This window comes from Aspergillus alliaceus (genome assembly GCF_009176365.1).
Source record: "Aspergillus alliaceus strain CBS 536.65 unplaced genomic scaffold BDW43scaffold_71, whole genome shotgun sequence".
Lineage (NCBI taxonomy): Eukaryota > Fungi > Ascomycota > Eurotiomycetes > Eurotiales > Aspergillaceae > Aspergillus > Aspergillus alliaceus.
In genome coordinates this window covers 28,678-52,536 of record NW_022474754.1, presented here as the reverse complement: position 1 = coordinate 52,536, position 23,859 = coordinate 28,678, and the positions used below count along the sequence as shown (strand labels likewise).

Sequence of the window (23,859 nt, the reverse complement as noted above, 5' to 3'; positions counted from 1 at the left end):
ATATCAGTCTATATCTTATATCTAGAATACTACAAAGCGTACCATTAACCAACAAACCCTATGCCACGGAACAGTATTGTACTATCAGTTGGAGCTGCCATTCTGCTGGAGAACTTCAGTCTTCAGGTACTGACTATATTAAGAAAGAATAGTGGATTATTAAAACTAACAGAAGTAGATGCTAAAGAGGAGATAGGACATACCACTTCAGTATACACGTTATTTAGAAATATGAAGTTATCCGCATAGTACGTTACCTCGCGAGCATATCTTTTCACCGAGAATAGTGGCAAACGTACCTCAGTTTAAGTTGAAGGAATTCCGGCAATTGGATAGACAATCAATAAGGCAGTTCCCCAAAAGTTAGATGGGAATTGTATTCATGGTTCTGGAGACAGTTCTAGTTCGATGGCCAGTCTACCACGCTCCAAAGTACAAAGAAGCAGTAGAAGGTTCACAAGCCGAGAGATTAGAGTTAAGACTCAAGGACTATTTTTTAACTCCCTCTTCAAGGGATGTTCTACTTACAGGAGAATGAGAGGCCTCCATTGAAGATTAGTGTCACTGAAGTTGGAGGATATGTTGTTCTAACCTAGTTAACATAGTGCTACTACCGCTACCCCTGGTACTAACGCTTCCAAGGCCTGGCATAATAAGTCCCCACTTCTATATTAAGGATTGGCGTTGTTCGGATAATACATTTGACCAGCATAAGGGCATAGCATGGAGAGCGCCGTCCTGCCGATGCTCCAAACCTACCATAGATTAAGGCAATTTCAATTGTGAGATGACTCTAGGCGCCAAGGAGCATTAATATGGCCTTGCCCACTTCTGAAGAGACAGAGCCCCAAGGATTCCATATTACGGCAGACCCTTGGAACAAAAGGGAAAAAACTGAAATTTCATGTTCACGCTAGTATTCTGCTGGCAGATACTTACATGACTTGCTTCGTTTCACCAGTTAGTTACTTATCCTGAGCATCACAGGTGCAAGCCCTTGCTCAGGTTATTGTACACAGGGCCTGTATAATTGGGGTACTGGTATTGATATAGATTCTAAATAAGAGTTTATATATATCTCTATAGGATAATTAGATTATTTTTATCTCTATTCTTTCTATCCAAGATAATTAGATTCTCTGGTGCTTTACCTTTCTCAGGGTCTAAGTATTAATTGCAGCTTAGAGAGTCACAGGTAGTAGAGAAATAGCATACTATAGCGCTGCAAGTAGCAGAAGCAGAGGACTGGATTTCTATTAAATAATCTACTACTATATATAGAGGTTGATCACTGGCTTCTGAAGCTATTAGAATATGGTAAGGATTTTACTGCAGCAGATAGTATCTTATAGCACCTGAGATTAATATAGTAGCACATGTAATCATATACTAGTTGACAGGTCTTCTACCCTGACTAGTAGATATCCTTAACAATAATAGTATTAGAGAATATATTATTTATATAAAGATCAGTAATCTCTGCCTTATAAGGCTTAAGATTAATTACTGGACAAGGCATGATAATGGCTTGTATAATAGAATCTAACTCTTGTAGAAGTAAGCTACACCGCTGGTTTTAAGAGATCTGAGCTCCAAGCAGGGCAGGCAGCAGGGCGGTAGACAAAACGATTACATGAAATTTCAGTTTTTTCCCTTTTGTCCCAAGGGTCTGCCGTACATATAATTAAGCGGGGTTGTTGACAGACCGGGAAAAGCACTCTAAGTGGCTATTGGTCCGATTTTCGTATTTTTCAGTCAAAGGAACCTGACTAGTTATACCAGAAACAATTTGCCGTTTACTAACATTCAGTAACCAACGAAAGGACAGAAAGCCTCCCGCCTGGTAGCAACATTTTATGCTTAACATAAGAATAGAGAACTGAGAATTTTATTAGGACCAAGTGCTTCTGCACAAACCAACTGTATACATTTCTTATATACCTTTGAGGACAGATGTGTCTATAGCAGTCCCGTTACATATCTAGATGCGCAGGTATCAGAATATATCCAGAGGATCCTAACTGCATCAATTTCCTAGATGGCTACTCAGAAGGTCCTAGCAGCATCATGTTTGTAGACGACTGGGAAGCTTTGAATTTTAAACTCGACGAAGTATAAGCAAACGAAGGCGAAATCACGACACCGTAAACGGATCGATGATGGTTGACGGGATGCAGCCGGAGTGGGCCGGAGAGTGCAGAAGGAGATGATAGGATACGTTATCCAGAGCTCTTTCGGCCTAATGGGCAGAACCGAGGGTTGCGCACCATCTGGCAATGAGGGTATATGGGAGAAGATGATATGATGAGGGGTGAGGTGCAGGGTGCCAACAACTTGTTCACCACGCCGCGCCAAGGTCACATCTTCAACCTGCGATTAAGGGTGAGGAGAATGTCAGGAGAGACTCGAAACTAGAAGCATGAGCGGCGATCGGCAAACCTTAGCGATCCGTGTTCTCTCCATGCCTTTGTCGTTTCTATTTCCGCATAAGCTTCGGGTAGTCATTACGACCATATTGCCCGGCACAGCGGAGACAAGTCTGGGAGAAAGGGGGACTGTGCGCAAGATCCAACCCTACCCTGCATTTCTCTGATTTGGGGTACGGAGTAGATCAGCGCATTTCGTTCGTAGAAAAATACAATGTTGAGACCTTTCCATTCCTTCCGGGAAACTGGAAAACGAAGATATCCTATTCTAAATGATCGTGGGTGGCCAATATTGCACGGGACAAAACATAAGAGTGACGGAAAACTATTGGTTGGAAAGTACCTTCTATTCTCAGTTTCATGGTCCGAGGTTCCGAACCCGAGCAGGTGCTTTGACTTTCTGCTATTTAGACTTGATTATGCTCTCTTTACCTGTGGTTCCATATTCATAGTAAGGCTGCCAATATGGCCCTAATAGCTGATATCACAATAAGCTGCCTACACAGAGAGTCTCCAAGATAAGAGACGAGGCACCAGGTATATATGAGATCTTACTTTATATTACAATCAGAAAACATAATTAAATTACATGGAGCCCATAACATGAAAGTTCCAACTATTCACCAATAGATCTATCTCTGAGTACAGATATACGGGAGTCGTAAATAATATGCACTATAAAACTAGTCGTACCGGTTGTGAACGCCTAGGTCATTTCAAGATTAATATCTATATTCCCTTTCTTATACGCTATGTGTGTATAATGTCAATAAAGCAAGAATGAGACCATAATCCTGTTCCTTTATAAGTGACGCATGCGCTGTAGAGAGGCCATTCTGGAATATGATAGTAGTTTGTCTAGTAAAGAGGGGCACCACCTGTGATATCTAATTGATCGCGGGCTTTAGTCATATAGCAGTATTTACGCCTAGACCAGCATTGAGATCCGGCCACTGCTAGCATAACGGGCTACAATAAGTTATCTAAAGAATTAAAAGTAATTAGATTAATATACAATAGTCCGCAAGATATAGGGTAGTGAAAGGGAGGTTGCAGCTATATGGTCGAGCTGGGTAACACGGCAGGCATTCCAGGGATATTTATTGCTCATAGCACTTAGGCAAGGTATGATAAAAGCGAGTCTGGAAGTATGCTCTAGAGACAATTTGACAGGAAAACAAATGCTCCAATTGTAGCACAGGTGCTATAGGCTTTACAGGAATAGGTAATCGGATGCTTGTAGATTTGGACTGGGAAACACCGAAAGAATGAAATACGAAGCCAGATAGTAAAGCCGCATAACTGCTTCTGATCTCTCCCCTCTCCTGGTTCCTTCCTCTTCGCACAACCCTCAAAAACTCGTAGGACCTTTAATTCTTTTTCATTCCATAGAAGCCGTCTTCATCTCCCAGCGTTGACAATAAGTCCAAACTTGCCCGCAGCAAATCCTGTCGATAATAGCATCTTTCCACTTTGAAGCGGCAGAGAGATTAAAGGCGTATATTGTAGTTGTACACCCACATCTATTTGAAGTGGAACCTCGTCGCCATCCTTCACAAGTGGTAGTTCAGTGGGGAAATAAAAGTGTTGGTTAAAGAGTCACTGATTCAACGTATTAGTAAAACTATAACAAGTATGAAATATAATGTACTCTAGCAAAAGAAACAAACAACCTACTGATCCTTTTTCTAGTATTAACGGATATAATCGAATAATATCAATCCTCATCTGCGGCCTCGTAAACTACAGCGAGCGTGCTTTGTCGATTCCATGAGAGTCCCAGGCGGTTGACTCCACATGCAGCATTTCTGTTGAACAATTCTCCTGTCGACCGTCCGTCTGTAAGCGCTTTTAAGACTGCCTCGGCTTGTTCAGCTCTCTTTGCTAGAAGATAGTGCAGGATAACCCCTTTATTGGCTGATATAGTGCTGCTGGAGCTTGCCAGAGCATCCTGCATGGTTGTGAGGTATCGCGAAGGCGATATGTGAACGAAGCCCCACTGTTCTTCGTTACAAGAAATTTTAGGAAGGCTTAGGTTGAGGAAAGAAAAGTACTTCGTGGAGTTTTAGAGGATTTCAGAAAAACTGCGTATGTTGATGGCTCAGTCTAGCCCGAACAAGTGTACTGGAATATATTCGGTCAGGCCTGTGATTCAAGGCTATCTCGAGTCACTCCAAGACATACCAATCCAAAACGAACTTCGCCATCTATATATATAATGCCAAGAATAAAATTTGGTAGTGGCTATTTAGCGTATTTCTTCAACTTTGGTCCGTGAATAGAAATAGTGGGATTATGTGAACGGCTAACAGAAGCGCCCATTTTCGACCTCTAATGTGTCTGTAAAGTGGAGCCCACTATCCACAACCAGGATTAGCCAACGGGGGTTGTGTTGTGTTTCCTACCATGGCAAGCTGTGAGTATTAAAATAAGTAAACAGGCCCAGGGAGGGACCAAGGCGAATTGAGTTTAATTTTTCTTGGCAGTTGGCAGAATGAGAAGTATCAACAAAGATGCCGTTTGATGAGAAATGCAGCTGAGAGGAGGAACAGCCAAATCTTAGCATCACATGTTTACCAGTGCCCAAGAACTCTATAAATGGTGCGGTTAGTTAACAATTGCTACAGTAATCGAATCACCTAGATCTCTCTCCTGCATTCAACAACCACAATCCTTCTAATAGAAAAAGTCAGCGACCACGCCAGCCCTTATTAAATGAATAGTCAGAGCGTGGTGGCTCCTTATCCTGGTGTAGTCACTAGCTGTTGTAGAGACTTCAAAGTCCGAAGACTTTAGCTGACAAGCATAAGTAAATAAAGAAGTTAGCCCATGTGGAATGTTAAACAGCCAAGGTGCTGCCAAGTGTAGTTTTTTCAACATGGCTCAGGTTAGCAAGAGCAATATCGTGACTGAGTATGAAAGGTGGAGTGGTTTTGAACGCCTCTGATTCGGTATTTATGGGGTAGCTACGGTGGGCTTTGGGCAAAGCACCATATGTTAACAAGTCCACATAGATAACTCTAGGTGATAGTGAAATATTAGTATCGGTTTGCTGCGATTCCCAGTACCTTAGCAAGTTATCAGCACCGCCCCCATGAATCGCCTATATTTCTTAAATAGAAGACGGCACGTCCGCCACGTTGACCAACACACTATTGATATAACCATGAAGTCTCCAAAATACGCTGCCAGCGTGTAGAATGTATAGCGCATTTCTACCCTCCGTTCCTTCCCCCGAGTCCTAACAGTTTTATTTCTAGTCTTGATGCTCATCTCGTATGTATAAGTACTGAAGTTTACAGATGCTGCTTAAGATTAGACCTGGATCACGCCGTAGATATGCTTCGTTTAGAAATGTAACCTGCCCTAACCCCCGTGCGAGCCAACCCTGTCCTGGTAGCTGGCTGGTCGCAGGTGAGGTTTTCAATACATGCGCTATTTTTACTGCCTCTCCGTTTCAATGATCGGATAACTTTATTTGGACAACTTGATAGGCGGAACCGATCGACATAACTTGATTTTGAGCCAGCCGTATGTATTAGGGTTAATTGCCCCTGGAAGCAGGCGCTAGGAGTATTCGCCATGATCTATGCCTCAATTAGATACACGCCATGCACCCCCTACAAACGCTTCGTGAATGGGTGTGAAGGTATTATTTAACTAGAAAAAGTATTGGATCAGTGGTTTGGTCTCTCCCATCTCGTGGAAGATGCTTATCGCACGGGCTCGCTACAATAGGGGGTCATCACGATCCCCTTTGCCACAATGGGGCTAACAATCGTACTATAAAGCGAGACACTGGCATTATCTGATCTGCCATTCGTATCTAGGTCTTAATGTTCTGGGCCCTCGGGAAAGTGAAGTCAAGCACCCGAGATCGACCACTTCGGCCTTAAGATTGGCTGGTTTTCCCCTTTGGGACGGGAATTATATCGTCTTTAGCGTGCGTATGATATGGGCAAAATTTCCGTGGATATTCTGTTGACCCAACTCTCGGATATCTTTAGTAGTTATAAGGTGAAACTAGTCAAAAATATTTGTCTCAACTCTTACCCAATTCCACGTAATAATTTGACTAGTAGACCTTACCACTGTCATGGATCGAGGTTAAGACTACAATCAATGAAGTGAGGCTGCTCAGTCATATGACCCTTTGTCTAGAAGGGCAACACATAGGGTCACGTACGCGATAGCTTCATGTTTTCTTTCCTTTCTTCACTTCTCTTTAGCTTAGCCTCTTCGTGATAGAACAACATAATCAACTATTTGGCTCAGCTAGAGCTCCTTACAACCACGCGCACGAAGTGTAAATTAGCACTGCGATTGAGGAGAATACAGATTATCGAAGGAGCTAGTGGATCTTGGGCGTTGCATTGGGAATGTAGACATGATCTGGTATCGATGACTAAAGAGCCTCGCAGGTTGAGTGTGGAATCACGAACATGCTCGAAAAGCGGACAGGATTACTACTTGGATCCTAAATAATGGATGTATCATGTAACCATAGCAAAGCCATGCTACAAAGGTATATGTTCACCAGACATCGGCTTTGAGAAGTATATCTGACATGGTTTAGCTTGGGACCATTGAGCAAAAGGCATTCCATGGTTCAACGACTCACTCAATGCATTAGCACCGCCAGGGTGTACACTGTTAGCATCACTTTAGATCGGAAGATCAACAAATTTAACAAAGAGCAAATGACAATCGTTAACATCTTATTGTCTTGGGAAGATAGGGAGAACTAATGGTAGTACCGTCTCTAGATTGTGACGGCCGATCAATATGATGATATTGGTGCAACCTTATGTAGAATTTTAAGCGTGAGGGAAAGAGAAGGAAGTGTTGAGGGGAAACACAAGATGTGTGAGGGGAAATAGCACGCTACATACAAACGGCGTAAATACTGATGAATTCGTCACATAGATGACCCGCATGAAGGGGCCATTTATCCTAAGTGGCTCTCAGCAAAATGCATGGAGGAAACAGGAGCACCCAAGACCGAAGCGAAGTTCTTCTAATGGCCATTGTGTACATTTTCAAGGAAAGATACGAGCCTTGCGGATGGAATATACCATATGTCCGTAGGTCGACTTGCTGGACCAAATAAGAGCTCGAGGAAGCTTAAAACTGAGCGATATTGCTGAAGGGCATTCGCCCAAGGGATGGGCTCCTACTGGGAACACGTGGCAGTCCCTACCCTCCTGGTCGACCATCTTCCTTAAGCTTTTATATTTGCGGGATCTTCTTGTGAGCTTGGCGTCGTGTGGACCAACGAGGCCAGCCACCTGATCTTCCAATCTCTATTCACTGGGTTGTCGTATCCTTCATGCTCCTATAAGTTTAAACCACTAATATCACACTATGATTAGGTAATGTTCTAACTTGGGTAAACAGTAAAGAAAAGGGGAGAGAATGAAGATATATCGCATTCACAATGTGGGAGAGAAAATCTTGATTATCAAACTCTACCAAATGGAAAATGGCTCCTGAAGCAAGACCTGAGGTTGTGGGATGGGGTTCAAGGCATCGAGCTACGACTGTCGACGTGCGATGCAAACTATGTAATTCAGATAGCTGAGATTCGAGAAAGCAAAGCCATTGGGAGCCACAAAGCTCTTCACTGGCCGAAGTACCATCAATGCAATGTTGTACATAGTTGTATGTCTGCTTCATACCACGGCAGCTTGTCCTCTGAGCTGATATCTTCGTAAACCGCGGTCCTTGCCGTGTTCGACACCTGCGGGTACTTTGCTGAGATGATGTGGAGTTTTTGGTTGACATATAATTTAGCCACAGCTGCTACAACCATAAGCGGCAGGTTAAAGCTTTGAGTTTGCATTCTATGCTTGGTTTTAAGGCTTATGGACCTGGCCATCACAAAGGTAGTGAGAAGGGAACCTGAAAAATTGGCACTTGAGTTTATTTTGCGGGCGGCCCAGTAGAGTTGAGAAGCTTGTGCAAGTAAACGATAAATGAACTTGGACTTACGGAAGCTTGCGTTGAGTTATTTACATAGCTCCACAGTGTGGAGGCCTGACATGGCATATAGGGTAAGGGCCTAACTCAGTTTTTGATTATTTAGTAAATTCGATATGCTCGGAGTCATCGACGTTTCCTAGGAGGTTAATATCATCGACTTAGCGGTCGACGCAGATGTATAACAACGGCACCATCTCAAACGTAATTTGGCAAGTTATTTCATTCAATTATACTCCTTAATGACGGCCATAGTCGTACAACGTCAAAATGTTTTGCTTGTCCTCCGGTGCATATACATCACCCCTGCGTTTCAAATGGAGCCATGTTTGGGTTGAATCCACCAATCCATCTTAATTGCGTTGTAGAGTAACCCTCAATGTGAATAGGCCAAGAATTATTATATCGAGAACTGTGGCAGATTGCTGAGAGAGAATAAGAGTTTTCTCCCGCGGAGAAGTCTTGCTACATTAATAACGGAAAATGCCAAGCTTAATCAAACCTGCTTGCATGCTTTGACACGGACGTAGTTTGACATTTTGGAAACATTGTACAGTCTAAGCATCAGGTAGGGGAGATTATCATATAGTACAACAAGCATAAAATGATCTCTTGACTGATACCTAATTTCTGGGTGTTTGATAAGGGGCTAAAACAATCCAAATTTCTATGAGCTCTAGTTCCCATACCAAATACCTGCCACTCATTGACTCTTCTATATTGCAGAAGAACGTAGGGCAGTATGCAATTAAACAACTCAACCAATCCGTTTCTTTAAATCAAATGCATCCATACGGACAAAGGAAGATGCATCTATTATCCGCAGACTCTCACACAAACCTCCTATAGGTTTCCCTGCGTCGCTTCCTAGGTGGCCCCTTTTCCTAACTCGCTAAAATATTGTATAACAATGAATTCAGAATACCAAAAGTATGTCTAGAAAAGCATCAGACACTAAGCAATCTATATGCGACTTAATGATGATGCTTACAACTAACAGGATGGGCCTTATAACCAGCTCAAGTAAAATATCGAAGAACCAGAACGAGGTATGGTTTTAACCAACATTGCTTTTTCATTGGAGTATAGGATTAAGCAGACGTTCTTCTTTTTAATTTCCCAGCACTACAGATAACTCTTTACGTATTGCAGCCTATCAGGGATATATATATAAAGAACAAGGCAAACTCTCAATCAAGACACTGATAACTTTAAAAGAACCTACAAAGGATTTGTCGCGAAAGTTCATAGGTCCAGTTAAGAAATGTATTGTAGCTATTCTCAGTACGGGAGAGAGGCTCACCTAGTTCGTATTTACTATTTAGAAGATCTTCCTTAAATCAGACATTATCTCCATTCACATGATAATTTAAAATAATCACAATATTGCGCTGTAAAGTGTATCCTACTACAACAAAAAGTATCGTGAAAATAAAGAGCCGCATAACATATTCTCCCCATATCCATCCGTAAAATGCCTTTATCCAAGTAGTAGTTCCCTAGTCTGCACCTTCCAATAACTACGGATGCAGTGAAACGAACGGAAAGATATGGCTGTCTGGCCCAAAGTGTTTAAAGTGACAGATCCTTGTCAGGGCAGGGAAATGTATTTGGGCTGACATAGAGCCCATACCTGAATCCTTCCACGGAACGAAGCACGCAGGTCCCGGACATACTGCACGTATATCGCAGTACACGGACGTATTGAAGCTTAGGGCAGATACAGGATATATCCATAAGCCAATTTAGAGGGTCCCGGAAGGACACTGCGAGTCAAACACTTTGTGCGCAATATAGCTCCCCTCGTCTCAAGGTGTTCCCTCAACTCTAATACTAACCAGTCCAGTCCCATATACGCAGTTATAGCTGGCGGCCTTAAGAGCATATCAATAAAATATACCTCCACGCAAGGTATCCAATGAATCGAATGCAGAATTCAATTTTTGATTGGTCGCACTCCGATCACCTAATCCCTCCTCAATCCTGAGGACTCACTGATTCATTTTCGTCCTGATTGTCTTCGAACGTCCAGGGTGAGGACGGAACCCGGTCATCGTACGGAACGGACTGCTGATTGTCATTCCGATAACCCTGACTGCTGTCCTCGTTGCTGTACTGCTGACTGCTCTAGAGCTGCCCACTATTGCCCCGTCCATTGCCCTGGGGCTGTTCCCCGCCAAAAAAACTGCGAGCCAGTTGACTGCTGGATTCCGTATTGCTATTCTGCACGTAGATTTGCAAGGAGTTTATCTCAGATATTGGGTAATTACTCCATGGCTTTCCAGAAATCAGGCCCTGATTTCTGCTGCTCCCAGGTTTCTTTCGTGTACTGTTCATAGGCTTCTTTTCCCAGACATTGTTCTGTGTTAGTGAGGCACATGACCCATGGCTGGGTCTGGGTAGACGCGTCGTATTAATGAAGTGGCTAACGTAGCTGTAGCGCTAGAGCTCTACCTTTGTGATCAGGATGCTTTCAAGGCTAAATCTAGTGAGGAATTCAATGGGCATACTATTCCTATCCCCAAGTCTTATAAGAGGCTGTCAATGATCCTACCTATGGAGTTAAGTGGAAGAAGCAATCAAGCTCAAGCTGGATAATCTGATTCAATTTGGGAGCTGGAGATATATCAAAAGGCCTAAAGGTCAAGCTGTGATATCAACCAAATGGGTCTTTGATATCAAACACTCAGCTGATGAACGAATTGATTAACTTATAGCTCGCTTAGCGGCACGAGGCTTCTCCCAACCGGGAGGATTAGATTATGAAGATACATTTGCCCCCAGTTATTCAACCGGAAAGTCTTCGGGTCCTATTTGCTTTAGCTGCAACCTATGGCCTAAAAGCACATTTGCTTGATGCAGCAAATGCCTACATTGAGTTAAAGATAGATAAGCAGATCTATATGGAGATCCCGGAAGGAATCAGTTCTAATTCCTATAATCCAAATGATGTATGTGAGATCTACAATTATTCTACGGTCTTCAACAACCTGCCTATCTCTGGGATCAAAAGGTCAAGAGATACGTCACCTCAATTGGATTCCAGCAAAGTACTGCAGATCCTGGAGTCTTTACCAATGACCGGGGGTCAATATAGCACTCTATGTGGATGATACCTTGATCTTCGGTAAGGATATTAAAGATATTGAATCCACTAAAATCATCTAAAGTGCTTTGACCCCTTGCATAGGAGATATTGGGAATACAGATAACCCGAAACAAGGACTCTATTCAACTTGACCAAGAGTACTACGCACGATCTAGTTTCGAGGATTTGGAAAGACTGAACCAACAAACAAGCTATCCCACTGGTATTGATCTGGATGATAGATCATCTAAGAAACTCGCCCGTGATCTGCATAGCAAAGTCAGAAAGATTATCAGATGACCAACATACGTAGCTGGTGGTACCAGACCAGACATTCAGCTTACCGTCAACCGATTGAGTCAGTACCTTGCAGTCCCGGAGATGTCCATCTCAGATCTTCAAAACAACTCCTGCGCTATATTAAAGGAACCATGACCTATGGTATCACGTACAGCGCAAAGGGGAGTGAGAAGACACTAGTGGGCTAATAAGATTCTATTATATGGGAACGCCACGAACCACTGCTCAACGAGTGCTTATGTGTTCATGAGGGCAGGTGGACCGATTAGTTCGTGTAGCAGGATGCAACCTATCACTGCTATGTCTACCACCGAGGCGGAATATATTGCAGCTGCGGAGGCATCAAAGCAGGCTATCTGGGTCAGACACTTCCTAGCATGTATCCGGAAGTATCCCAAAGAGCCAACCAATATGGGGATTCATGGCAAAAGCACTTTACCAACCCGATTGGGAATTGACAATCAAGGTGCTCTAGTGTTAGCATCTAACCCGGTCAATCACCTATGCAACAAGCGTATTTGTGTACGATATCATGCAATTCGAGACTTTATTGAGCATGGTAATATCAAGCTATTCTACGTCCCTACATCCGAAATAGCTGCAGATGGACTGACCAAGGCAACTAAGGCTGATAGCTTAAAGCAATTGATCAGAATGCTGCAGCTGGAGTTGAAAAATGTCTTACGATACAACATCAAGGTCCTCAAAATGATAAGATAAAGGCGTTCAACACCCCGCTACATCCGCCCTACGTATTTGCTTTATTTCCCATTTAGGAAGCTACAATAGCTTCATTCCATTCGTTTCGGGGTATTGAACGAAGGGGAGTCATGCGAAATGTCAAATAAAATGGCAAAACGTGACTACGATCATGTGATTTAAGAGGGGTAAAAACAAGGCCCCGAATGCAAGAATCATACAAGAATCATAGATCATCAGAATCATCAATATTATCAATAAGAGCTCAAAATGCTCTAGAGTTGATCTTTAAGACGTTTTATATATCGTATCTTACCACATATTCGGGACTGACCGAATATCTGACAATTCATATCATTATCAGGCTTTCGTAGTAAGATGCCCTTAGCTGTCTTTCATGCTTGCGGATGTAGGCCCAGCCTAAAGTATTGGCCCACCATGTAGGTTATTCTCAGTCTAATAGGTCAGCGCTGTAATAGAGATGAAACGTGACTGTGACAAGAATTGTTTTATGACTGAAAATAACCAATCCTTTGGTCATAAACACTGAGAAGCGGCAATCTACGGTTGACAAATTCTAGAACCCAACAGAGCGATGGGGCAGCAGCCTAAAACCTGGGCGCTCGCAGGGCTCTTATCCTACATCGAGCACAAACGAATATATATATTTTTCACAGTGAATACTTGTAAAATTTAGACCGGGATTGGTTTAACTGGTAAAAAGCGGGACTTGTAACCAGTCCTTCAAAGTCACATGAATCTTGCCCGGTTTTTGGAAAATCGAATGCTTCCATTGAAAAATATTCAAGATCATCCATAGTACAAGTGCATAAAGCCGCCGCCAAATCCCACTCGCGATAGCTAGCGTCGTATATTGCGTTTTTTTATTCCTCGGGCAAGTCTTGTGATTAAAACCCATCTGTATTTGACAATTTTCAGCATGAGTCAAAGTCAATGCGCTTCTAATGGCTCCGCTAGCTGGGTTTGGAGAGTGTGAGTGAAATCCTATGAAAGTCCTTTTTATGTTATTAAATCCTAACCCTCTGGACTTTAGATGCTTTTTCTTGCTTCTAGTGTCTTATATCCCTTCGCTCCGCCATTTTATGCATCGAAAATTCATTTCTGCCCATGACGCTTATGGCATAGCTTGGGGCCAGCTTGCAAGTAGCGCCCTCCTTGCACATGCCGTCGCAGGATCCCACTGTCTCAATCAGATCGGGAATAGACGCGACAAGGCTTCGATATTTAATCATTGCTTGCTTATAGAACCATTGCCGCTGATGGCGATAGCATACTGGATCGGCCTGCAGATTATGTAAAGAATCACCCTCAGCCGTTTGGTAGCGATTGTTCTTCCTACTCAACGTCTTTTATTTGTCTATCTACTGATCTTACTCACATCATATAGGTTCTCTATCATCGTTGTGCGATGGTTTCATGGCCGAATCGTGTACAGTCCCAAGCATTGGATTCTGCCTCACTCTCCTCTTTTTACCGAGATATCATCCGGCAATGATTTCATGTATAGAACCATATTATTTATCTGCCTAGCCATTAGCGGTACACTAATTTATGGATCCACCGCTTATTCGGGTGCCTCTCAACGGTCAGGCTCGGGCTTTATCCAATTCATTATATTCGAGGCTGTGAGTTCGGTCATTGGATTATTGGCAACAATAGGCCAATATGTGTTACAAACCTTCGCTGTTTGCCGGCAAGGAAAACCTATGGGAAGCCAAGAACTGTGGGCTCTGGGCACTCAGTCTTCTGTACTATGGTTATGGTCTGTTGCAATATTGATCTGCCGTGTGTCTTGTCAGGAGCAGAGAACTAGGGACGAAGAGTTCACAAGCATTATGATCCCAGTGTATCTTGTCGTTGGTACCTTACAATCTCTACTGATTGGCGTGCATCTATCTCTAGTAAAGGCCATCCCGCACCACCTGCACCATCGCTTGGGGATGGATATTATCTCGAGATAGACTGTTGCGGGCTGCATATGAGTGTTTCAATGGATATGGGTCATTGTCTTACCGTCAAGCTTATTTAAGGTATAAGAAAACCCGCGCTTCTGATGCCATGCATTTGTCTTTGCTAATGATGACTGCAGGTCAGTCCACTTTATTTCTGCAGTATAGTTTAGCGGAACCGCTTTGAGGCGATCAAGAAGCTGGTTTAGGCTAGGCTGGATAACATGTGCAAGACATGGAGTTCGGATAAGATTAACATTATCAGATAAGGACTGCTGAAGAGAATCACCTAATGTTTTATTATTTGATACATTATCAGTTGTTATTCCAAAAACTCAGTCCTGAATTTGAAGCTCTGTAAGTGTTTCAAGAAGAACACTAGTTAGTTTTCAGCCTATATATGATCCATGAAGGGGCTTAAATCCAAGTACTTCCTGATGTATCCAGTCTTTATTAATAAAATAGCCAGTCATAGCCATAAATGCCTGGTAAAAACGAGAAGTCCAATAATCAAGCACAATAGATATCGTTAAGCCTGAAGAAAGCATCTGAAGGGGATTTTACTGGCGGTCCTTAACAAGCATCTCTAGCCGGCGACGTATAGTTCTTGTAGATGAATCAGAGAAGTAGGCAGTGCAGTACAGGCCAGTTGGATTAAGCTTATAAAAGCTAAATGCACAATTAGATGAAAGGGAAGTCGATTAATTAAGGAAAATAATAAGATCTTCTCTTCCCAAGCTTCTTGCGAGAAGGAAATATTGGTTAGGGTAGGCTCCAAGTAAAAGAAAATTATCTAATTATCAAGACAGAAGAATAGGAATGGGATATATCTCTTTTTTAAAGAAATCTTATTAGTTCTCCCTTCTGCCTATTCTCAAACTTCAGACAGGTAGCAGTCTTTAGGTGCCTCGTCGTAGTTATTGTACCATAACGCTCTTCCTTTCCATCCTTCTTCCTGGAATAGGGATGCTCAAGAACCTGGCCGCAACATTTATACATAACATTTGGTGCACCATCTACAGTATGTGCAACCTGATCACAGTGCTTCCAAATATCTGAAAGATAGTTTGAATCCCAACTTATCCTACTAGTTGACCCGTAATCAGTCTGTAGCCGCCAGTCCATCCATTCACTATGGCTCATGATGTTGTAAGTACGTATGCCTTTCTTCTATCGGGCCCAACACGTTCGAGAGGGGAAGGAATTGTAAGAGGAATAGCCGGTCAGAGAAATAAAGGGTCAGTGATGTCAAATATCTGTTGGCTTCCAGATAGTGTAGCTGGGTGATTTGAAGAGGTAAAGTATGTTAGATTATCTGTTATGGGACTGACTTATAAGCAGCCTTATATCATGGGATAGTCTGCCTAAGGCCTCGATGCCAAGCCTTTACCCCACAAATATTTCGTACGATGCGTTATTTTCTATCAATTAGCTATTTCTTCTTGTTCAATAGGCACGCTTAGGTCAGAACAGTCTATTCGTCCCGTAACTTTATCTATCTCTTCATATATAAAGATGATGGAAAGTCGGACTGCTGGCTTTAGGACATAGCAAAGTAAGTATACAACAGATAAGAAAAAAAGGGACATTACAGGAGAAGATTAACTTAGCTATAATACTACAGTAGCTGAGCAAGCCTATATACAGATCAGAAGAAAACATAAAGCTAGTTGCTAATTGGATAGATATTAGAGGTTAAGTGATCAGACCCAACGAGACACAACGAAGCCCAGCAAAGCCCACCAGAACCCACTAATAACACTCCCGAGCCCATCAAAGCCCATCAAAACCCAGTAAAAGCCCACAAATAGCCCACTCCCAGCCCACTTGACCTTAGGAGTCCACAGAATTGTACTGAATCAGGCAAAGTGATATAAATATAATACAAAACCAAATTCACACAAAATTATATTTTCATATAACTGTTCAAACCTAGCATATAAAGAATAGAGAATCTTACTATAGGGAGTTAATAGGTTAAAGCTAAAGCAAGTATTTTTTATTGTATACCTTCTTCTCTCCAGAAAATGTGTCCACCCCCATCTGGGTTATATATATACTTCAGTGCGTTTATATCAAATTTATCCAGCTGCTGTGTTAGGCATATGGAGATAGTCACCATCGCTATAAACAGCTGCACTTGTCTTCATCGATAATAGAGGATATTGTCATTCTCCTAGATCAATGCAGAGATCCAATTAAAGGCAAGAGGTTAGAATCGAATGGTACGGACCTTCAGCAGATGCTTTGTAGAACAGATGAGGCCTCTAAGTTAGTAGCACGGAAACCATACAGACAGTGCGAGTTCTTGTTCTAGACCAGATGGCCCATTTTCTATAGCACCATCACCAACCTCTAGAGAGTACAAGGGCATGCAACTTCTGTATGTCTCATATCGAACCTGGAATCCGTTGTGGGCCGGGAGCTTCCCTAGGCTGTTTGGTAGCCATCACAAACATTCCCATTAGTCCGAATCCAAGTTAGGGCGGGTGATACATATCACCCCTAGCATGGCATTCCCCCAGAGCGCCGTAGGAAGTGGGAAGGGATAATGAAGAAAGCATAAAGAAGCCAATTTTCATGGTGACCGCTCGAGGAAGCTAGTACCATCATTCAGTGATGATTACTATCAACGGATGCATATCGAAAACGGACAATACAGACCCTCTAAGAACACTATCTTTTCCACAATAGTATTAACGAATACTCTGACTAGCTTACAGTGAAGCATATCCAGCTACCCTTAATAGGTCTACAAAGTCAAGAGCTTTGCATATTAGCGAGAATAGTAAAACTTCACAGCAAATGTTGAATCTATCTGTGCAAGACATAGTACACTAGTACAACAAGGATCACTGGTCATGATTGTTTTGCAGATGTTGAATCAGCCTATGCACGTCACTCCTCCGGATGTGTATATGTTTTCGCACCAAGGTAGATTTGCCATTGATGACCAACACAGATCAGCCCGGCTCCGAATACAGATCTCAGAAAACCAATACAAATTTTGACTAGCTCCATTCTTCTAACAAGCCTTATCAGGCTAAGAACTGGTGGAGCCAGACGAGATACGCTCCCATTCATCGGGGTATATTATGCGATTGGAATCGGTCGCCTGACTGGGAGAAGGTTCAGCTGATGAGCTTGGCTCTGGCTCTCTAGCGGCCAAGCATTCTTTCTCATCTTTGAATACTTCTCCTTCTTCTTCGGTGTATGGGTATTGGTTTTCAGCACAATACACCTTGGTCCCTAAGACCTCCTCACTGCCGCGATTGAAAGTTGTAAACTGAATACCTGTTGGGGCAGGATAGAATGGCTTCAGCGGGATGTGGGCAGTTTTCTATTTCCATAAAGTCAGCCCGATCATCGCGCAGCATGCACAGAAAAAATTTCCCGGGACACGAACTGTTGGAGTTGAACTGGAAAGCGGAGGCTCAGAGCCTGCTGCGTTCGGTGACGCGCCTTGTGGTGACTTCCTGGCAGCCAGGCACTGCTCGGGGCTCTCATAGAACTCGAAGAATTCCCGATATCGTTGGTCTTCACAGTATCGCTTGGTACCACAGTCTATCTCAGTGCCATCTCGGAAACAGAAATCGTAGCTGCCAAACCAACGTAATTTAGAATTAAGCGCCGTCGGCTGCGTCATCTATCCAGCTAGTTAGCTCAGGCCCGTGGTCCGTTGCTGCCCCTTATATATGGAGAGCCATCGCAGCATGCTCAGGTTATCTGGGGAGAAAGCAGGCTCCACGGAGTGTTTTGTCGGTTCCTTACAGCGTGTTTAAGCTTCCCTTGACAGTCACCTGGAAGGCCGTGAACCACGGCACGTATTAGCCCAGCGTAGTCAGAAATGCTTTCCTCTGACCCAATTAGGGCAAGAATAACCCGCTAGGCAATCTTAGCCTAAGTCACAAGTGCATTGCCCGCAGGGCCGCTTACCTGGGTCACCACTTCAGCTTGGCAGGTGTTATCCAACTGACCAACAAAAGAGTTGAACTTGCGCGTATACTACAAAGCATCGGTTAATACAGGGTACATTAATTATATTTCGGAGACCGGTCTTACCTCTTGCAAAGCTGCTGGCGCGTCATTGAGCTTCACCTTTTTGAGTTCCTCTTGCCGAGCCTGTAAGGGCTGGGCCGCCGTGAGCGCGAAGATGGAAGCACCAAAAGTTAACCACGCAAGATGCATTGTGTTAGATTGCAAGATAGTATAAGCTGGAGGGAATTGATTCTAGAAACTAACTTGCAGGCGCCGTAGGGGTTTTTATAGGATATTACGCTGCCTGCCAAGACAGGGGCGGTTCCTTTAGCTCCAAACAGAAATCCAAACGACGTCTACAAACTTTAGTAAACTATTTCATAACATCTATGGATATAGGGTAATGACAAGAGCAATGAAACGGCGTGAATCAAATCTTCCTAGCTACTGTGAACTTATAGAGTGGATGCTATGTTCTGTGGGCATGTATGATGTAGGCAATTACTATAAATGATCATAGACCAGAACTATCTTCTCGCTAACTGCGAGGTTGTTCTGCGGTTTCTGCTGGTAAAGAACGGGGGTGACGAACATGTGCCGTGTTCTAGACTAATCTTAATTGTAAGCTCCGCCTCTATTATGGGGCCATTTTACATAGTTTGTTACTATTAAACAGACCCTATTTTAAACGCAAGATAAACTGCTGGTAGGTCCCTACTCTATTCATAACGCTCGTAACAGGCTTAAATATTCCTGACTCAAACAAAGGTTTAATTCGCCTTGGCGCACCTGCATGTGCTAAAATACCTAACCCGTTTAGAGTTTGTTTATGGAGAGCACAAGTCTCAATAGAAAAAAGACTGTATATTACAGAGATGGCTCAGTGAATGAGAGGTGCCGAGCAGGTCTAGTCTGTTTGGAACGATTAGAAATAATACCAAGCTAGTGATGATTCTCAGTTCCTTAAAGGACCAGCTATAACTACCGGGGGGTAGAACCACTCATGTGACTTTGTTTGTGTGTTTTACCGCTAGACAGGAGAAGGCAATTTCTTGTGTTCTGTATGTAATATAGCATAATATAAGGTGGATTAGGAGGGACCAATGTAGATCAAGATCTGCATGTCAGACGGGTCATTCAGGACATGCTCCGCCGTCCAGATCCACACGTTTCCTAGATAGACCTTGACGGCACGGCTTGTTACATGGCCGGTGGTGTGGGTTGCCTGGCACTGAGCAGAGGGGCAGCGGACGTCGGGCATTGCGCGGCCTAGAGCCGAAAGTCGACGAAGCTGCCACTGCGGGCATGGATATCCCACATACCAGACCCTAGTAGTAACCTTGAGGTTCAACTTAACGAGAACCGCGCCAGGTGTCGATCCCTGTGTGTTCACCATCATGTCAGATCACTCGACGGATCCCAATAAACTGCAGCCTGTATCTGACATACCTAGCCAGGGCCTAGCGTTGGTTCAAAAGGATAATTTTCGGTTCCCTTGGAACTACCAGGAGCGCTTTCTCGGTCTGCCAGACAAGCCTGTGCAATGATCAACCATGGTATTGCGCTCCTTGGTCATTTGCGGCCGGCAGATACGTGACAGCCTCGAACAGCCAGGCGGTTCAATCAAAGGGTCATCAATCACAAACTCTTCGTCTTGGTATTATTCAGAAGTGGGGCGGTATAAAGGAACAAGGGGTTTATGGGACCTTACATTGGGGCTCGTCTATCAAGGGATTATGGGGATATTGAATTGGGTTAAGGCAACGGACGGGGCCAGGTCTTGGTGGTTGAAAGAGGCGTACAAAACTTTTATGTACTTCTATAGCAATATACCATTGTAACAAAACTAATTTAGTCTTTAACAATTTACTACTTCTTTACCGTTCTTTTGTTTACCTAGCAGACAAACCAGGCGGTTCAGACGTTGACGAAATTAACATTGAGTTATATGCTGCGTACAGACGCGAGGATTCATTGCCCAGCCCAAGCTCTTACGCTAGCCTCTTCTGAGAGCGCTTTCCCTTATTATCCCTTCCTCATTTCACTACCATGAACTAAAATCCAATGGAAAAGATTTCTTTTACGCCCTATGTTATAATGATCAGTATCCACTTCCACAGCCACTAAAGTAAGTGTTCTAGTCCGTACTTGGATACTGCATATGGATCCACACATGACTGTGTATAATGGCGGGTACCAGAAAATATGGCTCACTCCTCTCTAGACTAGGTAATTCCGCCTTTCACCAAGCACGCCTTACAAAGTTTCACAACATACAGCAAAAGTTACAGCAGCCCATTCCTAATTCAACTACCTATGTTAATCGCCTTGGTGAAATACTAATGGGTACAGTGTTGAATACTTTTAAGCTATAAGGTGGTAACAATAATGGAATTCTGCTATCGGCGATTAGGATGTTTATAGCCTCCTTTGCCGCCGACCGTAAAGGTTATCGTCAATGGATAGTGTATAAAATAGAGACCAGCAGGGTCATAAGTCAGTCGGAACTCCCTATCGGCTTTACTTCTGTTAACATGATTCGAGTCAACATGTGGAGAACCACAAATCCAAATAGCAACTGTTGGGCAATCGTGATGCTACAGCTGCTGCCCAGACCAGTCGTACGTTGCCAAGTCAAATAAAACCCAAAATTTTTGTCTAATCATCCCAGGTATATATTGCGGATAAAAGAGAGATGACAAATCCTCTCCCTAGCTTGTTTTGGCTCTTTCGTGGACCGAGCTGTATGGGTCTACGCAACCTTAATGTGGCGACTGTCTCCAGTGTGGGAGTAGGGCCGATTTTGCAACCTGCGCGGGTTTTGGGAATCTGGCTGGGAAATTTTTTTTACTACAGTTGCCTTATGTCTGGTTCAGAAGAACATTCTGGAACATTAGGCTTTGCTAAGTCAGACAACCCCAACTAGTGCCAAAAATTCCACATAAGGTTTGATTAACCTTGTTAACCTTACCGTGCTGTAAAGCTCACGTTACATTTGAGAAAGGTGTGGATTATAGGATAATGCGTTGCAAGCTCCGAAACTAAAATAAGCCAAGTATATATATTTTGGTTTTATTAGCCTTCGCATTCCACAGTGTAGCTTATGTGTAGTACACACGTAAATTTTTGCTCTGCTTTGAAACCCTTTCCTAGGGAAATATTTGTAGAAATTATATGAACTGAAAGTCTGTGGAAGTACATCCTTGTTTTAGACTAAATATTGAACTCTTGGCTAGAGCAAGAATCATAGAGAATATTAGACTTTTCCACGACAACTCTCATCCTTTGCCAATTATTGGCCTTAAACCACAATTGTATACCTTTGTCGCTGTCAATGCCTGCTGCCGCCATGCGTTTTCTCATACCCGTCGCGTACCTGGCACTTACAGTAGCTTCAGTTCCCCGCAGACAGCCGGTAGGGATGTGTATTAATTTCCGGATGCCCAAATCCATCAAGTATAGTTAAGTGCTGATAGATTTGAATGATGCCGCCAGGTACGAAACGAGATGATGAGCCCTCAATCCCATGGCTCGAAGCTAATCTCAATTCCCGAACTGCGCAATATACAAAGAATCCTTCTCCGGCACCGGTAGATAGTGCAGAGAATTTAAGGAACCAAGACCTTAGAAGAAAATATGTTTGTTAATTAGATCAAAAGTCCCGCGACGAGAATACCACATAGGTTGATTATAGCGACCGTATAAACGCTACAAGTGTATTTCTAGTACTATCATGCGCATGATCTCAGGGCAAGTGATTCGTGGCACTGGCTAAGATGCCACCCTGTCATCAGCCCCAGGGAGAGCCATAGTAGGGAATATTATTCTGTTTAAGGTCTCCAGCTTCTGATCAGCGTATCCAAGTACAGATAACGTCTGTAGAGATATATAGAACAATATCTTCATCCCAGAGCTGGAGAACTTCGCAGAATATTGCCTGGAAGAATGTTAGAGAGAGGATATGTAAGGCCACATTCTTGGCGACGGTCTGTTTTCGAACTTTTCTAATACAGGACTGGGTGAAGAACGGCAATCTAGGAGTTCTGTCTGCTTTCTCAAGATAATTGTTTCGGTGGCGTAATCAGAGGCGGCTCGGCTACTACACCACTATTTCTACGCAAATATTTAAAACCGACAAAGAAACAAAAATGTTCTATTTCTAGACAGGATTGAAGCATGGACATACTATGAGGGAATCGTGTTGGAGCGCCCCAATTGATATAACAGAGGCGGTGGGCAGTAGGGTACAGGTCCAAATTCACACTTAAACCTCCTCAGTCCTGCTTATACTTTCGGTCGAGCTATATTGATGCGAGGAGGGTTGCTTTGAATGGTCGGACTCAGAAAGCCTTTGAAGCCTTACTTTCAGGGCGGAGTAACATATTAATCCCACACTGGAAATGAGGAAACCTGCCATCTGCAATGGAGACAATTGATCATTCCAAAGGTAGCTTGATATTGACATTGTCAGCATTGCCCTTGGGATGCCACAGATAGATAGGGTCAAGGCGGATACATTCGCAATGACGAAGACGGCAGAGATATTCAAAAGCACAGCCAAGACAGCACTCCCTAACAAGGCCAACCAGCTAGTACTAAGTAGTGCGTCGATGGAGATTGTAGGCAGCTCAATCACAATTGCAAAGAAAAAGCAGAGCAATGCGGCCAAGGGTGTTAATAAGAAGAGCGAAGTGAAAGGATTCGCGTTGAGGCCGTATGGCGATAAGAGAACCTCTATCTGGACCAGGCGGATGGCTTCTGAAGCAATTGCAGCAACTTGAATGAGGATCCCAAGATAGCTCACTGCAACTTCCCCATAAGATGATAGGATAACGCCAAGACAGATTATACACGTTACAACAAGTGTTCGTGGCTGGAATTGATAAACGCCGACTAGCCATCCTACAGCAATGACAACTATAGGGCTTATTGCCTGTTTTCCCATTAGCCTTGTATTAGATAATGGGAATGGCGCCTCAGAACAACAAGTAGGTGTATCCTACCTTAAACATCTGAATAAAGGTTACACTGAGATACATGTAACTGATGTTATTCAGGATGAGGTTGAGACCAAAGAATAAACCAACAAGGACTATCCGCCCTGAATAAAATGGAGGCCCTGTCGGATAAGTTTGGGAGCTCAAGGAAATAGTTTGAGTATATGCCAATAGTCGTGCCACAGCAGATGTCATGACAAGGTGCAAAGTGGTGAGGGTGATGGGAAACGGAAAGGTGATCAGAACATGTTTATTGGTTAGTGTGATAAGAACGCTTAAAGCAACCCATGTCCTATTATATGATCAGTAAGATGGGAAAACATCGGAAATTATAACATACAGAGCACAGCTAGGACCGAGAATATTGCTTCCGAAAGTAACCACAGCCATAGTGATGACTGAGAAATGGTAGATATAAACGG

At 43.2% G+C, this 23,859-nt stretch overlaps 5 protein-coding genes across 5 annotated transcripts; 1 reads left to right on the top strand and 4 right to left on the bottom strand.

Moving 5' to 3' along the window:
* Positions 1-2,046: 2,046 nt before the first annotated feature.
* BDW43DRAFT_316250 (uncharacterized protein) lies at positions 2,047-2,505 on the bottom strand (the record flags this gene model as incomplete). Its single annotated transcript, XM_032048241.1, has 2 exons — positions 2,047-2,370; positions 2,440-2,505. The coding sequence occupies 2 exons, from the start codon at positions 2,503-2,505 to the stop codon at positions 2,047-2,049; spliced, it is 390 nt and encodes a 129-aa protein (XP_031894880.1).
* Positions 2,506-14,186: 11,681 nt separating this feature from the next.
* On the top strand, positions 14,187-14,707 carry BDW43DRAFT_292407 (uncharacterized protein). The gene is made up of 2 exons (XM_032043717.1): positions 14,187-14,543; positions 14,603-14,707. The coding sequence occupies exon 1, from the start codon at positions 14,220-14,222 to the stop codon at positions 14,472-14,474; it is 255 nt and encodes an 84-aa protein (XP_031894879.1). The 5' UTR covers positions 14,187-14,219; the 3' UTR covers positions 14,475-14,543; positions 14,603-14,707.
* A 2,432-nt stretch (positions 14,708-17,139) lies between these two features.
* Positions 17,140-18,673, bottom strand: BDW43DRAFT_292406 (uncharacterized protein). Its single transcript, XM_032043716.1, has 5 exons — positions 18,525-18,673; positions 18,399-18,467; positions 18,234-18,347; positions 17,869-18,108; positions 17,140-17,802 (listed from the first exon to the last, which is right to left on the bottom strand). The coding sequence occupies exons 1-5, from the start codon at positions 18,648-18,650 to the stop codon at positions 17,506-17,508; spliced, it is 846 nt and encodes a 281-aa protein (XP_031894878.1). The 5' UTR covers positions 18,651-18,673; the 3' UTR covers positions 17,140-17,505.
* Positions 18,674-19,530: 857 nt separating this feature from the next.
* On the bottom strand, positions 19,531-19,836 carry BDW43DRAFT_316247 (uncharacterized protein; the record flags this gene model as incomplete). Its single annotated transcript, XM_032048240.1, has 1 exon — positions 19,531-19,836. One exon carries the CDS (start codon positions 19,834-19,836, stop codon positions 19,531-19,533), a length of 306 nt encoding a protein of 101 aa, XP_031894877.1.
* Positions 19,837-22,704: 2,868 nt separating this feature from the next.
* On the bottom strand, positions 22,705-23,827 carry BDW43DRAFT_316246 (triose-phosphate transporter family-domain-containing protein; the record flags this gene model as incomplete). Its single annotated transcript, XM_032048239.1, has 3 exons — positions 22,705-23,373; positions 23,444-23,729; positions 23,778-23,827. The coding sequence occupies 3 exons, from the start codon at positions 23,825-23,827 to the stop codon at positions 22,705-22,707; spliced, it is 1,005 nt and encodes a 334-aa protein (XP_031894876.1).
* Positions 23,828-23,859: the final 32 nt, after the last annotated feature.